We start from the raw sequence: 20,919 nt of genomic DNA on the forward strand, positions 1-20,919 counted from the left end.
ATGATAAAATGTTCGTGTAATTCAAAGGCTGAAGGTTTTAACTTGTATTTACGTAGATTTTATCAACAACAAAAAAAAAAGAAGTCTTGTCCTATTAAAAATCTATGTATGTACATTTTTGGACCTAGACGAAACATGAAGAAACTGTAAAGCTGACCTCGTCTATCCAACAGATATTGGTATCATGCAGATGGTAGGATCACAGCCTAGCTAAAGGAAACAATTTGAAGAAACTGTAAAGCTGACGTTGTCTATCGAACAGATCTTGGCATCATTCAGACTGTAGCACCACTGTCTATCTAGACGAAATTAAGAAACTGTAAAGCTGACGTTGTCTATCCAACAGATCTTGTCATCATTCAGACTGTATGTCACACTGGCTGGCGACAAACAACCTTGATGTGTCAAGACTCTGGCCACGTCCATTCAGTAACTGGGGCTTATTGACGGTAGGTAGGGGCGTAGATAAGATGGGATAGACAGTGGGGGCTTATTGACGGTAGGTATATTACAGGGGCGTAGATAAGATGAAGTAGACAGTGGGAGCTTATTGACGGTAGGTATATTACAGGGGCGTAGATAAGATGGGGTAGACAGTGGGGGCTTATTGATGGTAGGGGTCGTCTGGTTATTCATTGAGAGCATCATCTTTAGCTGACGCTTGAAGGTTATCCTTGTAACAGTGAGATCTCCTACTCGGTAAGTAGTGGAGAGGTTTTGTTGGGTAGAGCTTTTTGTTCACGTGCGCGTGTGTGCGTGTGTGTGTATATTTGTGTGCGTGTATGTGTGTGTGAGACTGTGTGTATGTCTGTGTATGTGTCTGTGTGTGTCAAGGCTTCAGGACAACCCCAAAGCCTGTTAGGAAATATTGCATGAATATTGCTGGAACTCCGCCATTTTGTTTAGCCTAGCTGCTCGCCTATAACGACTATTATAAACAAATACAACATCTGACACTCCGTGTTTTGTTGTTTAGGTATTGTTATGTTCGTTCTTATATAGGGACTTTTCTTTTGTGTGGACCACTGTAAGAAATAAATACGAAATAATCACATTTAATTTTTTTTCCTATGTGAGATACGGGTTCTAATTTATTCCACCGAAGTGTTGTTTGAGGTGCTTGTAGGGGGTCACATTAGCTGGAGCTTAAGTAGCGGGCTTTAATGGGCGGGCATATTGTGTTGGGAGACTTATTTGCGACGGCCATTTGTCGGCAGTCCCTCTGACAAAACCATTCTACGGAGGATTATATGGATGGGGACGTATATTAAGTAGCCAGGTGTGGGCTAGCCCACCGGCCCATCGGGAAAAATTCCTGTTGCGCCGCCAAGAAAAATTTCCAAACGGCCTGTAGTAAAAAAAATTCACAATGAAAATGTGATAATTTTAAAATTTTCCGAGACGCTCGGAAACAGCCAGACTAGCCATGCATGTAGCTAAATCAGAATGATTATATGCCAGCACCCTCTAATGCAGGAGGACGTTTGGGCCTCCGCTACTATGTGCGACGTTGGGAAGTGGAGCCATTTAAATATTACATTAAAAACTCAATTTTAGGTCGATTTTTTATTACTTTCTCGTATATACAAAGTATAGAGAAAGTATTGTAATCGTGCACAAAAAACACTTGAAATTTTAACAATTTTCACCGTTTTACACCTCAGTCCCTTATCACATCCGAAGTATAGAGGACTTATTTTAATCGGGCAAAGATTATCAATCCAGATTTATCAAAATTAAGAGGTTGTATGCGAAATCCAGTCTGAAAAACTGGGCTTTGCAATTCTGTCCGTATGTCTGTGTGTCTGTCTGTCTGTGTGTAAACACGATAACTTGAGTACCGTTAAAGCTAGGTTGATGAAATTTCATATATAAGTATTTTATCAAAATCGTAGATCCGTATCAACTTTTGAGCGAATTCCGATAACCGGAATTGGTACTTTTCCTACTTTGAAATTTTCAAAAGCTTATCACTTGAGTACTATTTCAGATAGATAAACGAAATTTCACATGTAAGTAAAAGATCTAATTCTCTACCTTCTGTTAAATTTTGTGTCATTTCCGTTGACCGAAAGTAGTAATTTACGCTACTTCTGATTTCTCAAAAAACTAATGTAAATTTTTAAAGTACTAATAATATTGCGCACTACTATGCACTTTTTTATTTAGCGTTCACTTGGTGTGCAGTTCTTTTGTCTACGAGATTTCATTCTATTTTTAAAACTTTAAGTATTTAAAATGGATTAAAAATCATGTCTATAGCCCGAGTTCCCATGCCCCGTTATTTTATATAAAAATATTCGAGAAAGTTTAGGGGAGATCACTCCCGGTTTATTTTTTATTTTTTTGGATGGTTGGGCGGGAGGGGGGTGCTTTAAAATTATTATACATTTAATCGATTTACCTTCTCTTAACCAGCTCAAACAATGTTGTATCAAAAATCGATATTTTAAAAATAGATATTTAAAAATAGATATTGCTACTAGGTCGAGTGGTAAAGAATGGAGATGAAACGGAAAATCATTGAGAAAACCACTTAGCATCTGAATGGACTGCCCATACTAGTAAAACAGAGAAGCTTGCTCATGCCCTGTGTCCCGTGAACAATCTTTATTGCTATATGATGGCTTTTTAAATACTGGGAGATAAAAGACGTTGTCTATCAATATATGGATGTATTGATTTGTAAGGTATAACTAGATGGCTTGACAGACGGTTGGATTGTTGGATGGTTGGATGGTTGGAGAGCTGGAGGAAATAATTGTTGGATGGTTGGAGAGATGGAGGAAAGGATGTTTGGATTATTGGATAGTTGGATGGTTGTATAGTTGGATAGATAGAGGAAAGGATGGTAGGATGATTGGATGATAAGATGGTTGGATGGTTTGATAGTTTTGATAGTTGGATGGAGGAAAGGATGGTTGGATAGTTCGCTAGTTTGGATAGTTGGATAGATGGAGGGAAGGATGGTTGGATGGTTCGCTAGTTTGGATAGTTGGATAGATGGAGGGAAGGATGGTTGGATGGTTGGATAGTTGGATGGTTGGATAGTTGGATAGATAGAGGAAAGGATGGTTGGATGGTCGGCTAGTTTGGATAGTTGGACAGATGGAGGGAAGGATGGTTGAATCGTTTGAAAGTTGGAGAAAAGGATGGTTGGATGGTCGGACGGTTGGTTAAAAGATTTATGTGTTTGATAGTTGGCGGTCGTATAAATGGATGGTTGGATAAGTAGGACTATACGTTTGGACGGATGAACGGATGGGTGACGCACTGATGGATACACGAATAGATTTACGGACTGATAGACACACAAGAGTCGCCGCATAGCTAAAGACTTTTCTCCTCCAACAACCGTAACCAATGCGGCCAAGTTGCAAGACGCGTCGATGTCACAGTTACAGCTTTCGGCCAAGTGGCAAGACGCGGTGTACACAGCTTTGATGTTACAGTTACAGATTTTGGCCATGACTGTTACAAGACACGTTGTACACAGCTTTGATGAAGTTACAGTTACAGCTTTTGGCCATGTTACAAGACAAGTTGTACACAGCTCCTTGATGAAGTTACAGTTACAGCTTTTGGCCATGTTACAAGACACGTTGTACACAGCTCCTTGAAGAAGCCACAGTTACAGCTTTTGGTCATGTTACAAGACACGTTGTACACAGCTTTGATGAAGTTACAGTTACAGCTTTTGGCCATGTTACAAGACACGTTGTACACAGCTCCTTGATGGAGCCACAGTTACAGCTTTTGTTTTCCCATCACGTTACTTTACGTCCCCATATGATAGTTAAAGCAGGTTTTTACTACAACTTACAACAACTACAACATACAACTTGTATTTATAATTAAGTTTCAAAGAGAGTCAACAGAAGTATTTTTTTTTATTTAGGTTAACTTTAAACTTTCAACAACACTTCTGTAAACTACATGAGTGGGTAGCACGCTATACTACTCTGATTTCATCAAGTTCTCTGTAAACTACATGACTGGGTAGCACGCTATACTACTCTGATTTCATCAAGTTCTCTGTAAACTACATGAGTGGGTAGCACGCTATACTACTCTGATTTCATCAAGTTCTCTGTAAACTACATGAGTGGGTAGCACGCTATACTACTCTGATTTCATCAAGTTCTCTGTAAACTACATGACTGGATAGCTGGCCAAAGTTGCTATTCCACATTGGTTGTTCTTGTTTCTGGACATTAGGATGTAGCCCGACAGTCCCCAAGATGTACCCCAACTGTAACAATAAGATAAACTATAACACAATCGTATATGTAATAGCACATCTCTGACTGTTGTACATTATATTGTAGCATTGCTATGAGACATTGTGGTCGAAGTTTTGAATCGTTATTCAGATGTTCGTTCTGTGGATCACCAGGACGGTCGTTAACCGAGGCACTTCTACCTTTTAGTACCCTGTGATATGTTAGAGGCAATGTAGCTCACGAGTGAAATATGGAGGTCTTAGCTCTAAACTTGAGCTTGTGTAACAATGTTAGCCACACCTGAAATATACCTGTGTGGTGTACCACCGTTAAGCACACCTGTTTATAATATATCTAATATATATCATCGTTCGTCCCACAAGGGGTCGTCCATAAAGACGTCACACTCGTAGGGTGAGGGGGGGGGGGGGGGGGAGGGGGTCGGTTATTTTGCGACGATGTGTGATGAGGGAGGGAGGGGGGGGGGGGGGGTTCAGATGGTATGACGTCACACTTTTGCTTTATAGATAAAAAATGTTAAAAAACGAATTTTAGGCGTTATTTAGGGTTTTAGAAAACAGTTTTAATAAATTCTAATAGGAATTGATTAAAATACTCTATTTTGACATATTTCAGACAAGATTTTGGAAAAATATCGATGTTTAAAAAAAAAATTCAACTGCAATTTTGAGGGGGGGGGGTTGTAGGCTGAGGTGTGACGTCATTTTAGGGGGGGGGGGTCTGGCTTTTTGTGACGACGTGTGACGGAGGGGAGGGGGGAGGTAAAAATCGTCAAAAAAGCGTGACGTCATTTATGGATGACCCCCCAACTGACATATACCTTTGTTGTGTGCTATTGTCAGCCACACCTGAAATATACAGTTATGTAGTAGATATCAAGTATATATCATCGCTACTCACACATCTGACATATACCTGTGGTATATCACCTTCAGCCCAACGTGAAATATACCTGTGTAGTATATATCAAGTATATATCATCGCTACTCCCACATCTGATATATACCTGTGGTATATCACCTATAGCCACACCTGGAATATACCTATATGGTGGAACAAAAGTAACGTACCAATTTCTGAGTGGAAGGATCTTAATGAGTTTGAGTTGTGTAATCGCCTCACATTAATAAGACAAGACTTTATTATCTTCTCCAAAGACCATCACGTATTGTCAGCCATACCTACCTGTAATCCCATAAATCAACTACCGTAGTTCAATGGTTTGGTTAACTTAATTCTCATAAATAAACTACCGTAGTTCAATGGTTTGGTTAACTTAAGTCCCATAAATCAACTACCGTAGTTCAATGGTTTGGTTAACTTAATTCTCATAAATAAACTACCGTAGTTCAATGGTTTGGTTAACTTAAGTCCCATAAATCAACTACCGTAGTTCAATGGTTTGGTTAACTTAAGTCCCATAAATCAACTACCGTAGTTCAATGGTTTGGTTAACTTAATTCTCATAAATAAACTACCGTAGTTCAATGGTTTGGTTAACTTAAGTCCCATAAATCAACTACCGTAGTTCAATGGTTTGGTTAACTTAAGTCCCATAAATCAACTACCGTAGTTCAATGGTTTGGTTAACTTAAGTCCCATAAATCAACTACCGTAGTTCAATGGTTTGGTTAACTTAAGTCCCATAAATAAACTACCGTAGTTCAATGGTTTGGTTAACTTAAGTCCCATAAATCAACTACCGTAGTTCAATGGTTTGGTTAACTTAAGTCCCATAAATCAACTACCGTAGTTCAATGGTTTGGTTAACTTAAGTCCCATAAATCAACTACCGTAGTTCAATGGTTTGGTTAACTTAAGTCCCATAAATCAACTACCGTAGTTCAATGGTTTGGTTAACTTAAGTCCCATAAATCAACTACCGTAGTTCAATGGTTTGGTTAACTAAGTCCCATAAATCAACTACCGTAGTTCAATGGTTTGGTTAACTTAAGTCCCATAAATCAACTACCGTAGTTCAATGGTTTGGTTAACTTTAGTCCCATAAATCAACTACCGTAGTTCAATGGTTTGGTTAACTTTAGTCCCATAAATCAACTACCGTAGTTCAATGGTTTGGTTAACTTTAGGCCCATAAATCAACTACCGTAGTTCAACGGTTTGGTTAACTTAAGTCCCATAAATCAACTATCGTATTTCAATGGTTTGGTTAACTTTAGTCCCATAAATCAACTACCGTAGTTCAATTTTTTGGTTAACTTGAGTCCCATAAATCAACTACCGTAGTTCAACGGTTTGGTTAACTTAATTCCCATAAATCAACTACCGTAGTTCAACGGTTTGGTTAACTTAAGTCCCACAGCACACTTGCCTGTTCTTAACGATCCAGTAGTCCTTGCCGGCGTCGTTGGTGCCGTATCCTACCACCAGCACGGCGTGGGTCAGTCGACTAGAACTACAGGTTGTGTTGTCGTAGACCCCACCGCCGTAGTAGCGGAACGAACCTAAGCTGGCATCAATTCCAACACTCACTGGCCCAACCTTTGCGATACAAAAAAAATGTGGTTCTCTTTTAGAAACTATGAAGATTGCTTTTTATGATGATAAAAATTTTAAAGATCAGAGGAAAGACAAATATAATGGGGCAGGGCGGGGGGGGGGAGGGGGATGGTGGATGGATGGGGGTTAATATATGTAGATGAGAAAACGTTTGCAGGCGTAAAGCTGTGGTTTTAAAAAGAGTGAAGCGGTGGTTTTGAGAGACATGAAGCGGTGGTTTTAAAAAGAGTGAAGCGGTGGTTTTAAAAAGAGTGAAGCTGTGGTTTTAAAAAGAGTGAAGTGGTGGTTTTGAAAGGAGTGAAGTGGTGGTTTTGAAAGGAGTGATACGGTTTTTTGAAAGGAGTGATACGGTGGAGAGGAGTAAAGCGGTGTTTTTGAGAGGAGTAAAGCGGTGGTTTTGAAACGAACTCCTTACCGTAGCCACGGCCTGTGTGAGGGCGCTCTCATTGGCGAGAGCAACTTTTTTGTAGGCTGTGATCCTAGCCCCGACCGTTGCTGTACTGAAGGTGCAGTTACTCTCCTGTGATATAGTTCAGTCGTTTTATATGTTAGATTTGGGCAATTCATGTATGTCAAATGGGTAATTCATGTATATCTAATGGGCAAATCAGTCATCTCTTCAGCCCAGTCATGCCCAGCCTCATCCTAGCAACGCCTCACCTTAACAACGACTCACCCTAACAACGACTCACCCTAGAAACGACTTACCATAACAACGACTCACCTTAGACACGTAAGGATAGCTGGCCTGGGTAGCGATACCATTGTTGGCAATGACGTATTGGAAGGAATTGATCATTAGGCCACCATTACAGCCATTATTACCTGTTTTTAAAAAAGCAGAAAGATTATCTCTCTAGAGATAAGTTGCCTTTCAGTAGCTTACGGGTGGATACTGTTAATTAGACCATCCGCTTACCACCTAATTATTTGGATTAAGTACATTGAGAGATTTTGCTACCTGAGATCTAGCTAGAACACGACAAGGTGTCTTTGCAAGTTGTTTCTGCTTGAGGGGCCATGCGGTCGATAGCTTACTTTAGCTTACTATCATAATGTGTAGATACATGTGTTTCTTAAAACACACCAGTGTGTACATACATGTGTTTCTTACAACAAACTAATTCGTAGATACATGTGTTTCTAACAAAACACCAATTTGTAAATACATGTGCTTCTTACAACACACCAATGTGTACATACATGTGTTTCTTAAAACACACCAGTGTGTAAATACATGTGCTTCTTACAACACACCAATGTGTAAAATACAAGTATTTCTTACAACACACCAGTGTGTAGATACACGTGTTTTTTTACAACACACCAATGTGTAGAGACATGTGTTTCTTACAACACACCAGTGTGTAGATACATGTGTTTCTTACAACACACTAATTCGTAGATACATGTGTTTCTAACAAAACACCAATTTGTAAATACATGCGTTTCTTAAAACACACCAGTGTGTAAATACATGTTTCTTGCAAAAGACCAACTCACCCCATGGCCTGGAACAGTCGACTAAATTCGACTCGGACAGGCTGACCAGCTGCCCTGTGGTCTTGGCCAGCTGACCCTCGATGGCCCCGGTGGCCGAGAAAGCCCAGCATGACCCACATGCACCCTGGTTTTTGACCGGTGTGACGTAGCCATTTTTGCGCCAATCAACTGTCCCAGGAAGTGTAGTGACGTCTGCTGTCAGTGTCGTTGAAGTGAAGTTTTGTTCAGAGACAAGCGGGGTGAGACCTTGGAGCAAGATGGCATATTCAGCGTCTGACTACAAAATATTGGAAAACGTAAAAGACTTAATTAATGAAAACATTAAAAAAAGTTTTAGAATTTGAAAAGATATATGTTTTTCGACTAGAAATATTTTAATACAAGGTCTTATCAATGTTGTGGCGATGTTATGTGTATGAAAAGTGTATGAAAAGTGTATACGCGCGTGTGTGTGAGGTGTGTGATATGTGTGTGCAGTGTGTGCAGTGTGTGTGTTTGGTGTGTGTACATGTGTGTTTGTGTATACGGTACATAATCGAGAGGCCGGGTGTATCGACGTGTGTGATGTTGTGTGGAGTGAACGAGGGTAACAAGGGAAGCGACTGGTCGAGTGACAGCGGGTGTGTTGTGAGCGGGAGAAATGAGGTTGGTATGGGTGGATGGAGGTTGGAGGTTGGAGGTCACGGTTGGTTGTGAAAATAGATGACATTACACAGACGTGTTGTACAGTTGCACCATAACCTCAACTATGTATGTTGTTGTTTCCTTATACCTGTGTTGTACGAGGTCCCTTATGCTCTCTTACATTTTTTTAAAATCATTGAACGTTATAGCGGTTTTTTTTTCTAAGGAATCCTTACCATTGACAAATCTGACGTTCTTGCTTCTTTTTATTTCATTATTTAAAGAAAAATAGTTTGCCAAAATAAGTTTACTTTGATTGTAGTAACAAAGTTATTTTAAATAGTGTTAGTTGTTTTTTTGGGCGGTTAAAATGGTAAATAAAATCCAAGATAGCCGCCATCACCATGGCAACGGCATGACATTTTCAGCCATTTTTTTTCTTTCTAGACTTAGCTATTAGATTTATAATTATATGCTAAATATGATGGCATTAGGTTTAGACATAAGCATTTTGGTTATTTTGGTTTTCATAACCCGCCCATGCCCTTAATTGGAAAGTTCTGCCCAAAAACCGTATTAATTCATATTGTACATTTCTAAAATCTTATGCACGGTATCTTCTAAAGCTAAAAAAATAACTTTTTTTCCGAGTATTGCTTTACATGTTTAGGTGCTCAAAAACCTCCTGACCAAATCAAAGGCATGTAAGTATGTTAATCACGTCAATGTACTTTTAGTAGACCACCAGACCACCATAACCACCAGCCCACCAACCTACCAGACCACCAGACCAGCAGCCCTCTAGCCCACCAGCACACAATATTCACCAGGTCAGCGTACTGATTGACCTGCATGTAGTAGCCCACCAGCCCACACCACCAGACCACCAACCAACCAGACCACCAACCAACCAGACCACCAATCAACCAGACCACCAGCCCACAATACTCACCAGGTCAGCGTACTGGTTGACCTGCAGGTAGGAGCCCACCAGCCCACTAGCCCACCAACCTACCAGCCCACAAGCCTACCAACCTACCAGCCCACAAGCCTACCAACCTACCAGCCCACAAGCCTACCAACCTACCAGCCCACAAGCCTACCAACCTACCAGCCCACAAGCCTACCAACCTACCAGCCCACAAGCCTACCAACCTACCAGCCCACAAGCCTACCAACCTACCAGCCCACAATACTCACCAGGTCAGCGTACTGATTGACCTGCAGGTAGTAGCCCACCAGACCACACCACCAGCCCACAAGCCCATCAACTCACCAGACTACAATACTCACCAGGTCAGCGTACTGGTTGACCTGCAGGTAGTAGCCCACCAGCCCACGTTCGTACAACTTGTTGTGGTCCAAGACGGCCTTGACACTGTTCAGCCAGAGCCCGCGTCTCCTGGTGTCCTCGGCACCTGTGTACACCTTGCCGTGCCTGGCCTTGAAGGTCAGCCAGTCGTTGAGGATACTGGCCGAGATGGCAGTGAAGGTCAAGACCAAGGTCACCAACTGCAGCATCTGTTTAGAGAAATTAGACCAGCAGACTTAAATCATCAGCAGATTGATGATTTGTGTAAACTTAACACATTCAGAAAAACGTAAGGCTTGTTTTATATTTCTAATATTTTGCCTCATGCACAAAAACTCCATTGTGAGTGTGTCGTCACAAGTGTGAATACTGATGTTTACAATCTGACAATATACTCTCTGCTTTGTTTTAAACCTCCGATGTATATTAAACTTTGTCGAATTTTGTAGTAATATGATTCCACATAAAAATAGACCAGTGATTCTAAACTTGGGTTCAATCAAACCCCAGGGTTTCGGTGAGTCAGTATTAGGGGTTCAGCGGAGATCAAGACACACACCCGACTCGTATAATTCACGATCGGATTTTTTCAGTGCATGGAATAATATAATTTAAAAGGGTTCGGTGAAAGCGCATATGAAACTGGTGGGGTTCGGTACTTCCGAAAAGGTTAAGAACCGCTGAAATATACCATTGGATGAATGTTGATTAGAAATTCAAGAACAAAGACTGGGCCCTAAGTTAATAAGAGCCAGATTTTGCCCATGTATCAGACACCCCCCCCTCCCCCCTCTCTCCTTACAGGTGATGGACCCAAGGGACAGGACGTTACCTGTGAAGATTAGAATCAGTTGTGTCAGGCTGACGAGGCTCGTCTGCTACTGACAGCTACCCATGTAGGGGAGAAAACTCCGAAATCAAACAGGCGTGAAGCCCCTAAGGCGATTCGAATACCAACTCGGTAGCTAAAAATACACTGCGTTTTTTGTAGTACAGGCAAAATTTATGAAGAAAAAGATGATTTGAGAAAATCTGTTCTATGTCTAATATAGCAAGCTTTTGGATTTCAATGAAAACAAAACAAAACCTATAGTCTCCATGTTGCAATAAGTGTTTCTTCCAGACTTTTTTCTCCGGGGCGGGGGTAGGGGTCACTTGATATTTTCGGGTGGGGCGGTCTACATTTACCGGGGGGGGGGGGTGGCGGCGGACACTAGTAAAAATATATGTTTAGTATATAAATTCCATCTCGTTCGGGGGGGGGGGGGTCTATAGCCCCCCCCCCCCCCTCCCCCCGAAGAGATGACTGGAAGAAACCCTGGTTGCAATGTGTAATCTTGGTAGAGGCTTTGTAAAGAACCGTGTTCTTGCTCTACTTCACCTGTACTTGTACTGATTAGTGCACCGTTAAGTACTGTTAGTTGCAAATTTTAATTTACTTTGTATATTTCTATCTGCATTTTTTTCCTAGATTGTTTTGATTAAAATCATAACCAATAGTTGCGGTATGGTATGGTATTTGTTGAAATGCAAGTATACGTACTACAGTAGCTGTATTATCTCAACACATACAATTAACAAGTCAATTAGGTCAGAGCACACCCCGAGTGGCCATACACACGTCTCTGTGTTAGGACACGAACAACCAACCGTGTGTGTACAATCAATACAGACCATCAAGTTTTTATGTTGTCAAACGTTTGCTTTCATTGCCATCCAACGTATGTCTATCGATCAGGTGATCAAATGAAGAAAAGATTTTTTCTAAAACACTTGCGACTTCTTTGTTTTTGGTTTTTTAAGTCATGCTTATACTGTTGTTTTTTTTTTAAAGTCATTTTATACTGTTTTTTTTTTAAAATAATTCTTATACAATTTTTGTTTTTGATTTTTTAAATTTGTATTTCAGTTTAAAGAACCGATACTTTATTGTTATAACAGCTGTATATTCAGCCTGCCTGCACATTGTTCCTGTGTTCTTGTATGTGGACTCAAGGAGGAACCCGGCTTCCTGCAAGTCATCCGATCAGAGTTTCTTCCAGGCATCTCTTCGGGGGGGGGGGGGGACGGGGACGCCCCTTCCCCTCCGAACGAAATGGCATTTATTTAGAAAATATATACTTTTAACAGTGTCAGCCCTTCCCCCCCCCCCCCCCGAAAATTTCAAGTGCTCACCGCCCACCCCGCAGAAAAAAGTCTGGAAGAAAAACTGCCCCCCCCCCCCCCGTCACCCCCGATTCGTCGGCAGACGCGCCTGATTTAATTTAGCCAACGATTACAGTTGCCGACCGTATCAGTAGTGTATGGCAGTTGTCAAAATGAAAATTTAAATTTAGCATTTTTGTTAGAAAAAAAAATCTGATGCTTCGACAAAACCCTTTCATAAACAAAAGGGAAAAGTAAAAAATCAATTTATCTACATGGCACACTAGTTTTCAACTTAGTTATATAAAAATAAAATATGTACCAACTATTGATAGTTATGTGTACATAAATTAATAAATATATATATGCATATATATATATATATATATATATATATATATATATAGCCTATATATATATATATATATATATATATATATATACATATATATATATATCAATAGTTGGTACACTATTCTCTGTTACTTACAATTACTTGATTCGACTGCAACTGTTACATAAATGTTAGAAACACTGATGTTTCTACAAAGGCTTCCTACTAAAACGTACTGTATTGTCTTTATTTTGTATTGTCTTTCAGTTGAACACAGGAACATAAAGTTGTATTAATCCAAGGAATAAAATGTTGTGTTCAACAGCAGATGTTGCTGACACGATCGCTATACCAACCTTTTTTAACACAAGTAAATCGGAATTTCAAATTTACTGTACTCCAGCTATAAAACGCAGCATCCACACAATCTCGATTATACTGACGCACACAAATACAAGTAGGCTATAACCTATGCGATATACCTACATAGAAACAGCTCTAGCTAATTATCATACAAAGCTATTCTGCCACCTAGATCCGCATTCTAAGTCAGCTCCAAGTTTTTTAAACAGGTTTCCGTACCTAAGTTGTATGTGTAGTTAATAGATCCTACTCGCGCATCTAATATCTGTGTTAACGAAGAATACACTTCGTTTTGACTTACATGATAGATAAATTAATGTAACTTTATAAACAGAGGCGTAGCGGGGGGGCGGGGGGACGGACCGCACCTGGTGGCACCATTTAGGGGGGTGACACCAAGGCAAAAAATAGCAAAATATATAGAGAAAAACTTGAGGGGGAGGGTGCAAATCGAAAGTTTGAGGGGGGTGCAAATCGAAAACTTGAGGGGGGGGGGGTGCAAATCGAAAGTTTGAGAGAGGGGGGTGCAAATCGAAAACTTGAGGGGGGTGCAAATCGAAAATTTGAAAGTTTGTCCACGGGAAGGGTCGCTACGCCTCTGAGGGGTGACACACCATTAAGTGCCGCACCGGATGACACCCCACCTCGCTACGCCACTGTTTATAAAGACTCAACGCCTGTTTCCTCAAAACAACATTTTTTTTACTTCCATCCACGCAGACATTAAGAGTACAAAATGTGAGGAACACAGATGTTTATTTGTCATTTGGGCAAATTTGAAAATACTTTTAGTGATGTCAAATTCTGGATTCTATGGCAAATAACTGTCTTGATCTACTTAGTGAACAACATGACTGGGTAGCTCGCTATACCACAGGTTTCATCAAGTTCTCTGTAAACTACATGACTGGGTAGCACGCTAAACTACACTGATTTCATCAACTTCTCTGTAAACTACATGACTGGGTAGCTCGCTATACTTCACTGATTTCATCAAGTTCTCTGTAAACTACATGACTGGGTAGCACGCTAAACTACACTGATTTCATCAACTTCTCTGTAAACTACATGACTGGGTAGCTCGCTATACTTCACTGATTTCATCAACTTCCCTGTAAACTACATGACTGGGTAGCACGCTATTCTACACTGATTTCATCAACTTCTCTGTAAACTACATGAGTGGGTAGCTCGCCAGACTGGCTATACCACATTGGTTGTTCTTGTTTCTGGACATGAAGATGTAGCCTGACTGGCCCCAGGTTTTACCCCAACTGTACCAAGATAAAATATGTTTGATTATTAATGTGTATAGATAATGTAATCTCAATCACCAATAAGCATACATAATATTAACTACTTATATATTGATTTATTTTTTAATAACATATTGCTTTAGGTAGATAATTATATTAAAAAGATTGATAGCCTTGAGTTGATTTCCAATTTAATTATTTGTAGGTACTCTGAAATATAACAACACATACAGTGGAATGGGCAGAGTTTCTTCCGGTCATCTCTTGGGGGAAGAAAGTCTACCAACCTCCTCCCCCACCCCCACCCTCCCACCCTTCTACCACCCCTTCACCCCCCCCCCCCTCCCCCCCCCCCCCCCGAACAAAACGAAACTTATATAGAAATATAGAAAACATGTACTTTTACAAAGTGTCCGCCCCTCCCTTAGACGGAGAATTTGGTCCCGTCCCCCCCCCCCAGAAAACATCAAGTGCGCCCTTATTCCCCCCCCCCCCCCCTTCCGGTAGAAAAATATATGTAAGAAACACAGGAAAAGGGGAGGGGCGGTGTAAACCATTTAAAACTGTTGATCTGTCTTATAATATCCTCTGTCGTTACCATAGAAACAAAAGAACTATTTTTAACACGTTTTTCTTAACTCAGCTTCGCGTTTGTGGATGTGTTTGTTGTTAAAATTGACATCGAAAATTAGCCCACTTCTGATTGCTCTATAGATCTGAAATTTGGCATGCAGGCTACTTTCGCCTAACAATTTCAGATGCAATCATAAAAACTAGCAATTAGAGACCGTAATTAGCTTAATTTAATTACGCCCTAAGGACCATAAAATTGAGGACATGATTTCTAAAGATACCGACAAGACTGAAGGCCTATTGACACAGTTACTTCGGCCCCAATCGATGTGAGCGCGCTGGCCGTGATCGTATAGTGGTTAGTACTTCGCGTTGTGGACGCGACAACCCAGGTTCGAATCCTGGTCGCTCAAGATTTTTAGTCCGTGTATTTATAAACACTTAGTCAAGTCATACTTAATCAAGTCATTGGATAAAGTAGAAAATAAACTATATAAAAAACTTTTTTTAAAAACCACGTTTTTCATGTGTAGCAACGGACTAAAAAGGAGAAAATAAAATACATAAAAAAAACTTTTTAAAAAACCACGTTTTTCTTGTGGACTAAAAAGTAGAAAATAACTATTTACATCTATTTGATGACAAAAAAACGTGGGTCGGGCAGATGGGTCGGGAAATTTGATGGTGAACGTACCCACGTTTTTTGTCATCATATGTATGTAAATAGTTATTTTCTACTTTTTAGTCCACAAGAAAAACGTGGTTTTTTAAAAAGTTTTTTTTATGTATTTTATTCATCAAGGTGCTTACGTTTACCAATCTACTCTGTCTGAATGTACATCAAATTGCACTTAATCATTTGAACCTCGCTTTCATGTTCTTTACAATCCAGTAGTCGATTGCCGAAACTATTTTCATCAAAGTAGCAGCCTTTAATCAATCTACCTTGTCTAATTAAGTTAATTAAAAGTTAACGAACTGAACCCAACTCGCCTGTTCTTCACAATCCAGTAATCCTTGCCGGCACTCGTGTCATATCCAACAGCCAGAACGGCGTGGTCGAGTCGGTTGGAGCTGCACGTCACGTCGTCATAGATCCCGCCCCCGTAGAGGCGGAACGAATCCCTGCTGGAATCGATAGCAACACTCACTGGTCCAACCTATGTGATGAGGCTAGCTTTGAATGAATTGAATTAATCAGCATTGAGTCAAGTAGATGATTCAATAGTAAGGATGAGAATAGGTGAATTGTTAAGCTAACAAAGAGAGAGTAATAATATGTATTTAATATAGCTGCTATGAGATTGAGTTACAAACCAGTTGGAAAAGTATTGTAAATATTTTAAATATTAAATATGTAAATACATTATCGTCAGTTGTTTTTTGCTGATTTTTTGGGGGGGGGGTTTCATCCTTCGTAATCTGACAGGCATAGTTAGTAATGCATAATTCACAAGTATTACTGGGACGAGGGGTGTAGGTTAATTAATGTATTGGTTTATGAATGTGTTGGCTTAGGAATGTGTCATGAGTGTGTCGACCTTAAACCCAGTAGTTTCTATACCTACAGTGGCCACGGCTTGCATGAGAGCACTCTCACTGCCCCTGGCTACATTGACAAAAGATTTGATCCTCGCCCCTACGGTTGCTCGACTGAAGGCGCAGGTTCTGTCCTGTAGGCAAGGTTCAATCAAGTCAAATTTGGGGCAATTCATTGGCGCATTGTTATCTCTATTTAAAAATTGTATTGATTGCCAGTGGATTTACTACATAAGTTAATGATAAACTAATAAATTTCAAGACGGTTAAACATTGATTTCACCCTAATAACCACAAACATCAGCAACGGCTAACGCTAGAAACAACTCACCCTAGCAACGTCTGACGCTAGAAAAGAATCACCCTAACAACGTCTGACGCTAGCAACAACTCCCCCTAGCAACGTCTGACGCTAGAAAAGAATCAACCTAGTAACGCCTGACGCTAGCAACAACTCACCCTAGCAACGTCTGACGCTAGAAATGAATCACCATAGCAACGTCTGACGCTAACAAAGACTCCCCCTAGCAACGTCTGACGCTAACAAAGACTCACCCTAGCAACGTAAGGATAGCTGGCCTGTGTAGCGATACCCTTGTTGTCGATGACGTATTGGAAAGCTTGGGTCATAAACCCACCACTACAGCCTAGATTACCTGTAAGTGCAAGTATGTAATTACCACATTTTGCACACCTTTATTTGTATTTATTGACCAAATAATTAATATACATGCATGAAATAAAGTGTTTTAATCAAATAACTATAAGCCTTTATTCTTACTTTAAGCTTACCATTTGTTTTACTTATCCTATTGTATGCTGCGTTTGAAGGAAATGTAAGAAAGATAATAGGACTTTAGATAACTGTGGCAGTGGCGTAGCAAGGTCGGGTGTCACCCGGTGCGGCACTTAATGGTGTCACCCCCCAGAGGTGTAGCGACCCTTCCCGGGGACAAACTTTCAAATTTTCGATTTGCACCCCCCTCAAACTTTCGATTTGCACCCCCCTCAAGTTTTCGATTTGCACCCCCTCCCCCTCCAAACTTTCGATTTGCACCCCCTCCCCCTCAAGTTTTTTCTCTATATATTTTGCTATTTATTGCCTTGGTGTCACCCCCCTAAATGGTGTCACCCGGTGCGGTCCGCAGCCCCCGCCCCCCCCCCCTCGCTACGCCTCTGAACTGTGGCATATTTAACCATACCAAGACGCATTATTTTGACACAATGTTTAGCGTTCTGTTTTCTAGAATCGACGTATAAAGCCGTAACATACATTACTTTTTACTTTGCTATTGAATTTTTAAATAGCTTATGACTACATTTCATAGATAAAATGTTTTACAATTAAAAGCAAGTGTATGCGCTGTCTTTGTTTGCTAAATAATCATATAAATCATCGTTTATTTTAATTCAAAAATACTATATGAATTTTTTTTTAAATAGTTTAGCATTGAACTCTATTAATTAACGTTCTTGGTTTGCCCTGAAGTATAAATGTTGTTCTAGGCATGGAGAAGGGTGGGTGCCTCCATGAGACACTTAGACCCAGACACACAATTATGTGGTGCCCCACCGACCATAACAAGGGTTAAGGGTTTATTGAAATTTAGATTGTAGATAAATGTTGTCCAGTGTAGCATGAACTCTTAGATTGTAGATAAATGTTGTCCAGTCTAGTGTAAACTCTTATATTGTAGATAAATGTTGTCCAGTCTAGTGTGAACTTTCAGATTTTACATAAATGTTTTCCTGTCTAGTGTGAACTCTTAGATTGTAGATAAATATTGTCCAGTCTAATGTGAACTCTTAGGTTGTAGATAAATATTGTCCAGTCTAATGTGAACTCTTAGATTTTAGATAAATGTTGTCCAGTCTAATGTGAAGTTTTAGAGTGTAGATAAATGTTGTCCAGTCTAACGTGAACTCACCCCACGGCCTTGAGCAGTCGACCAGGTTGGACTCCGACAGGCTGATCAACTTTCCCGTGGTGTTGAACAGCTGACCCTCGATGGCCCCGGTCGCCGAGAAAGCCCAGCATGACCCGCACTGACCTTGATCTTTGACCGCTGTGACGAAACCTTGTTTGCGCCAATCAACGGCCGCCGGGAGAGACGCCGTCAGCGCCCGTGATGATGTGCGGCCTCTTGCGGCTGGGAGTGATGTATTCTGACCCAAACCTTTGAGTAGAGCTGTAAATTCTTCGTTGGTCTACAGGAAAAGTTGATTTAAAAGAATGATTAATCAAACTTGATGAAAATTTTGAGTCATCAGGCTTGTTACCAAATGTATTTGTTTCAAAATGTATGCATGCCCCCCCCCCCTTTCTCATCGCCACTCCCCCCTCCCCAACTGGATTTTAAAGTCAAGTCCAACAAAGCTAACCACTCTAATTACTCTGCAAGTTTTTAACTTCTATGGAAATATTTAATCAACGTTTCCTGAACAGTCTTCACGAATTATTTTAAGAAAATATAAGAAATTCAAGTTTTCGATTCATATACATGGATTATAGCATTGAAAATGGTTATTAGTCGGGTTACCTTTTTACCTGAGCTTATATCCCAGATGTGATGCCTCGACTCCCGTGTAATGTTATATGGCGTCTCAAGTTTTTTACAATTTATATTAAATAACCCATATTAAAAAATATACTAAAATATTATTTCTTCATTGTCGTACGGATGTCTAAAGTCTCTTGCCATTAACATCTTTTTTTAAAGTAGATAACAGCTATTAATTAAATTGTAGCATTAAACTAATTCGAGTTTGTGTTTCATTTCAATATTTTCCATTGTCTTAAAACTGAAGCACTAATTTGAGTCAATTATTATTTTGACTATTTATCAGAAAATCCAACTACTGTTTAACCCTTTGACGTCAGAAAAAATAAAACCCGACCCACCCCCAGGTCTAATATAGGTCAAACGTCTCACCAGGTCTGAGTACTTGTTGGCCTTGAGGAAGTAGCTCCTCTGTCCGCGAGCGTACATCTTGTTGTGGTCACTGATGGTCTTGTGGCTCCGCTGCCAGACGTTCATCCTCATTCCATCCTCCGTGCCGGTGTAGTTCTTCCGGTACTTGGCCTTGAACTTGGCCCAGTCCTTCTCCACACTGCCGGTGACCAGGCACACGGATACAACTACAGCCACAAGTGTCAGCATCTGTCAGGAAAAATGAGATGCCGACATTTGACGAACCCAACAAGACTGTTACTAGAGTTAACAAACCTAAACACATAATATAGTAAACTTGCATTTTTTATTCTTTTCATAAAAGAGGGGACTTCTTTTTACAAGCTTTTATTTAACTCACTTCCTCTGTCTGTCGTAAGTCGTCAGTCGTCAGTCTAGACGGAAACGCAGGAGTGAAAATTCGGACAGTTCTACTTGACCGATACGATTCACAGTTGGCACGTGGGTCAAGACATGAAGACAATGCAATCTGAATCTAAATTTGACTTAATTGGATGCCTAATTAATTTTTTATGAATTAATTAAAATTTGGACCGAATTAGTAGGCATGTCTAGCCAACCACACCACACGCGTCATCACCTTCAATAGCTGCGCCATCACGTAATGGCTGCCTCCAAAAACCATTGCGCGCCTACTGAACGTGATGTTCAGTAGGCGCGCAATGGTTTTTAGTCATGTAACTCTATTGTAAATAAAACATGTAAAGTACTGAAAAAAAATTCATAAAAAAACGTTTTAATAACAAGCTTTTATGTAATGATGCACTAAAAAGTAGAAAATAAATTATAGACTACTATTTAAATAACTATAAAGAAAAGCGTGGGTGTCTTCCTTAACATTAGTAAAGGTATCCAATAGATACTAAAGTGACCCACGCTTTTCTTTATAGTTATTTAAATAGTAGTCTATAATTTATTTTCTACTTTTTAGTGCATCATTACATAAAAGCTTGTTATTAAAACGTTTTTTATGAATTTTTGATGTTGTGATAATTCACAGGAAAATCCTTTTTGGTGAATATTTTATGCCAGTTATTTTTGTAATGGTGAACCTTTTTTACATCCAGTTTAATGGGAACTCTCTACGACAAGATCAAAGGATGAATTATAATCAGAAAACATCAAACTCCATAATTCCAGGAACGAATGCCATAATCACCATGACAATCTGTGTTAATTACGAGAGAAATGTACCTTAAAACTATGGACAATGCTCAATCCGACTCATGTATTAAATAAAAATAATTCATTTAGTAATCCCATGATTTATTCGCCTTGTATTAAATATCTCAGTCTAACGTGCATCGCAAAATTAAATATAAAGAATTGATCGATCTGTTTTCCGTTTTCTGTTTACACCAAATAATACAAAGGTTCAAATATAGTTAGGTCTATTGATAGGTCTATTGATAGTTAGGTCTATTGATAGTTAAGTCTATTGATAAGAATGTGCATGAAGTTTCGCGATCTTCGCCACACAAAGGATTGAATCCAAATTAAAATAAACCATATACCCACTTTAACAAAGTGCTCC

The 20,919-nt window shown here is 39.9% G+C and overlaps 2 protein-coding genes across 2 annotated transcripts; both read right to left on the reverse strand.

Annotated features, from left to right (window-relative positions):
• Positions 1 to 4,097: 4,097 nt before the first annotated feature.
• Positions 4,098 to 10,412, reverse strand: LOC131946707 (procathepsin L-like). Its single transcript, XM_059307620.1, has 6 exons — positions 10,185 to 10,412; positions 8,268 to 8,544; positions 7,489 to 7,589; positions 7,180 to 7,284; positions 6,577 to 6,746; positions 4,098 to 4,252 (listed from the first exon to the last, which is right to left on the reverse strand). Exons 1-6 carry the CDS (start codon positions 10,410 to 10,412, stop codon positions 4,153 to 4,155), a joined length of 981 nt encoding a protein of 326 aa, XP_059163603.1. The 3' UTR covers positions 4,098 to 4,152.
• Positions 10,413 to 14,212: 3,800 nt separating this feature from the next.
• Positions 14,213 to 19,574, reverse strand: LOC131946708 (procathepsin L-like). The gene is made up of 6 exons (XM_059307622.1): positions 19,347 to 19,574; positions 18,342 to 18,621; positions 16,969 to 17,069; positions 16,443 to 16,547; positions 15,868 to 16,034; positions 14,213 to 14,319 (listed from the first exon to the last, which is right to left on the reverse strand). Exons 1-6 carry the CDS (start codon positions 19,572 to 19,574, stop codon positions 14,220 to 14,222), a joined length of 981 nt encoding a protein of 326 aa, XP_059163605.1. The 3' UTR covers positions 14,213 to 14,219.
• Positions 19,575 to 20,919: the final 1,345 nt, after the last annotated feature.

This window comes from Physella acuta, unplaced genomic scaffold, assembly GCF_028476545.2.
Source record: "Physella acuta isolate Inbredline_101_S28 unplaced genomic scaffold, ASM2847654v3 ptg000567l, whole genome shotgun sequence".
Taxonomy (NCBI): Eukaryota; Metazoa; Mollusca; class Gastropoda; family Physidae; genus Physella; species Physella acuta.

What these genes read in the sequence shown, in the direction of transcription:
- LOC131946707 (XM_059307620.1), bottom strand. Translation starts at nt 10,412, where the DNA reads ATGCTGCAGTTGGTGACCTTGGTCTTGACCTTCACTGCCATCTCGGCC. An exon ending in TCAACCAGTACGCTGACCTG is followed by an intron (nt 8,545 to 10,184) that starts GTGAGTATTGTA and finishes AATATTTTGTAG; the next exon opens with TCAGACGCTGAATATGCCAT. An exon ending in TCACACAGGCCGTGGCTACG is followed by an intron (nt 6,747 to 7,179) that starts GTAAGGAGTTCG and finishes TGTATCGCAAAG; the next exon opens with GTTGGGCCAGTGAGTGTTGG.
- LOC131946708 (XM_059307622.1), bottom strand. Translation starts at nt 19,574, where the DNA reads ATGCTGACACTTGTGGCTGTAGTTGTATCCGTGTGCCTGGTCACCGGC. An exon ending in CGACTGCTCAAGGCCGTGGG is followed by an intron (nt 17,070 to 18,341) that starts GTGAGTTCACGT and finishes TTGCACTTACAG; the next exon opens with GTAATCTAGGCTGTAGTGGT. An exon ending in GCTATCCTTACGTTGCTAGG is followed by an intron (nt 16,548 to 16,968) that starts GTGAGTCTTTGT and finishes CCTTGCCTACAG; the next exon opens with GACAGAACCTGCGCCTTCAG.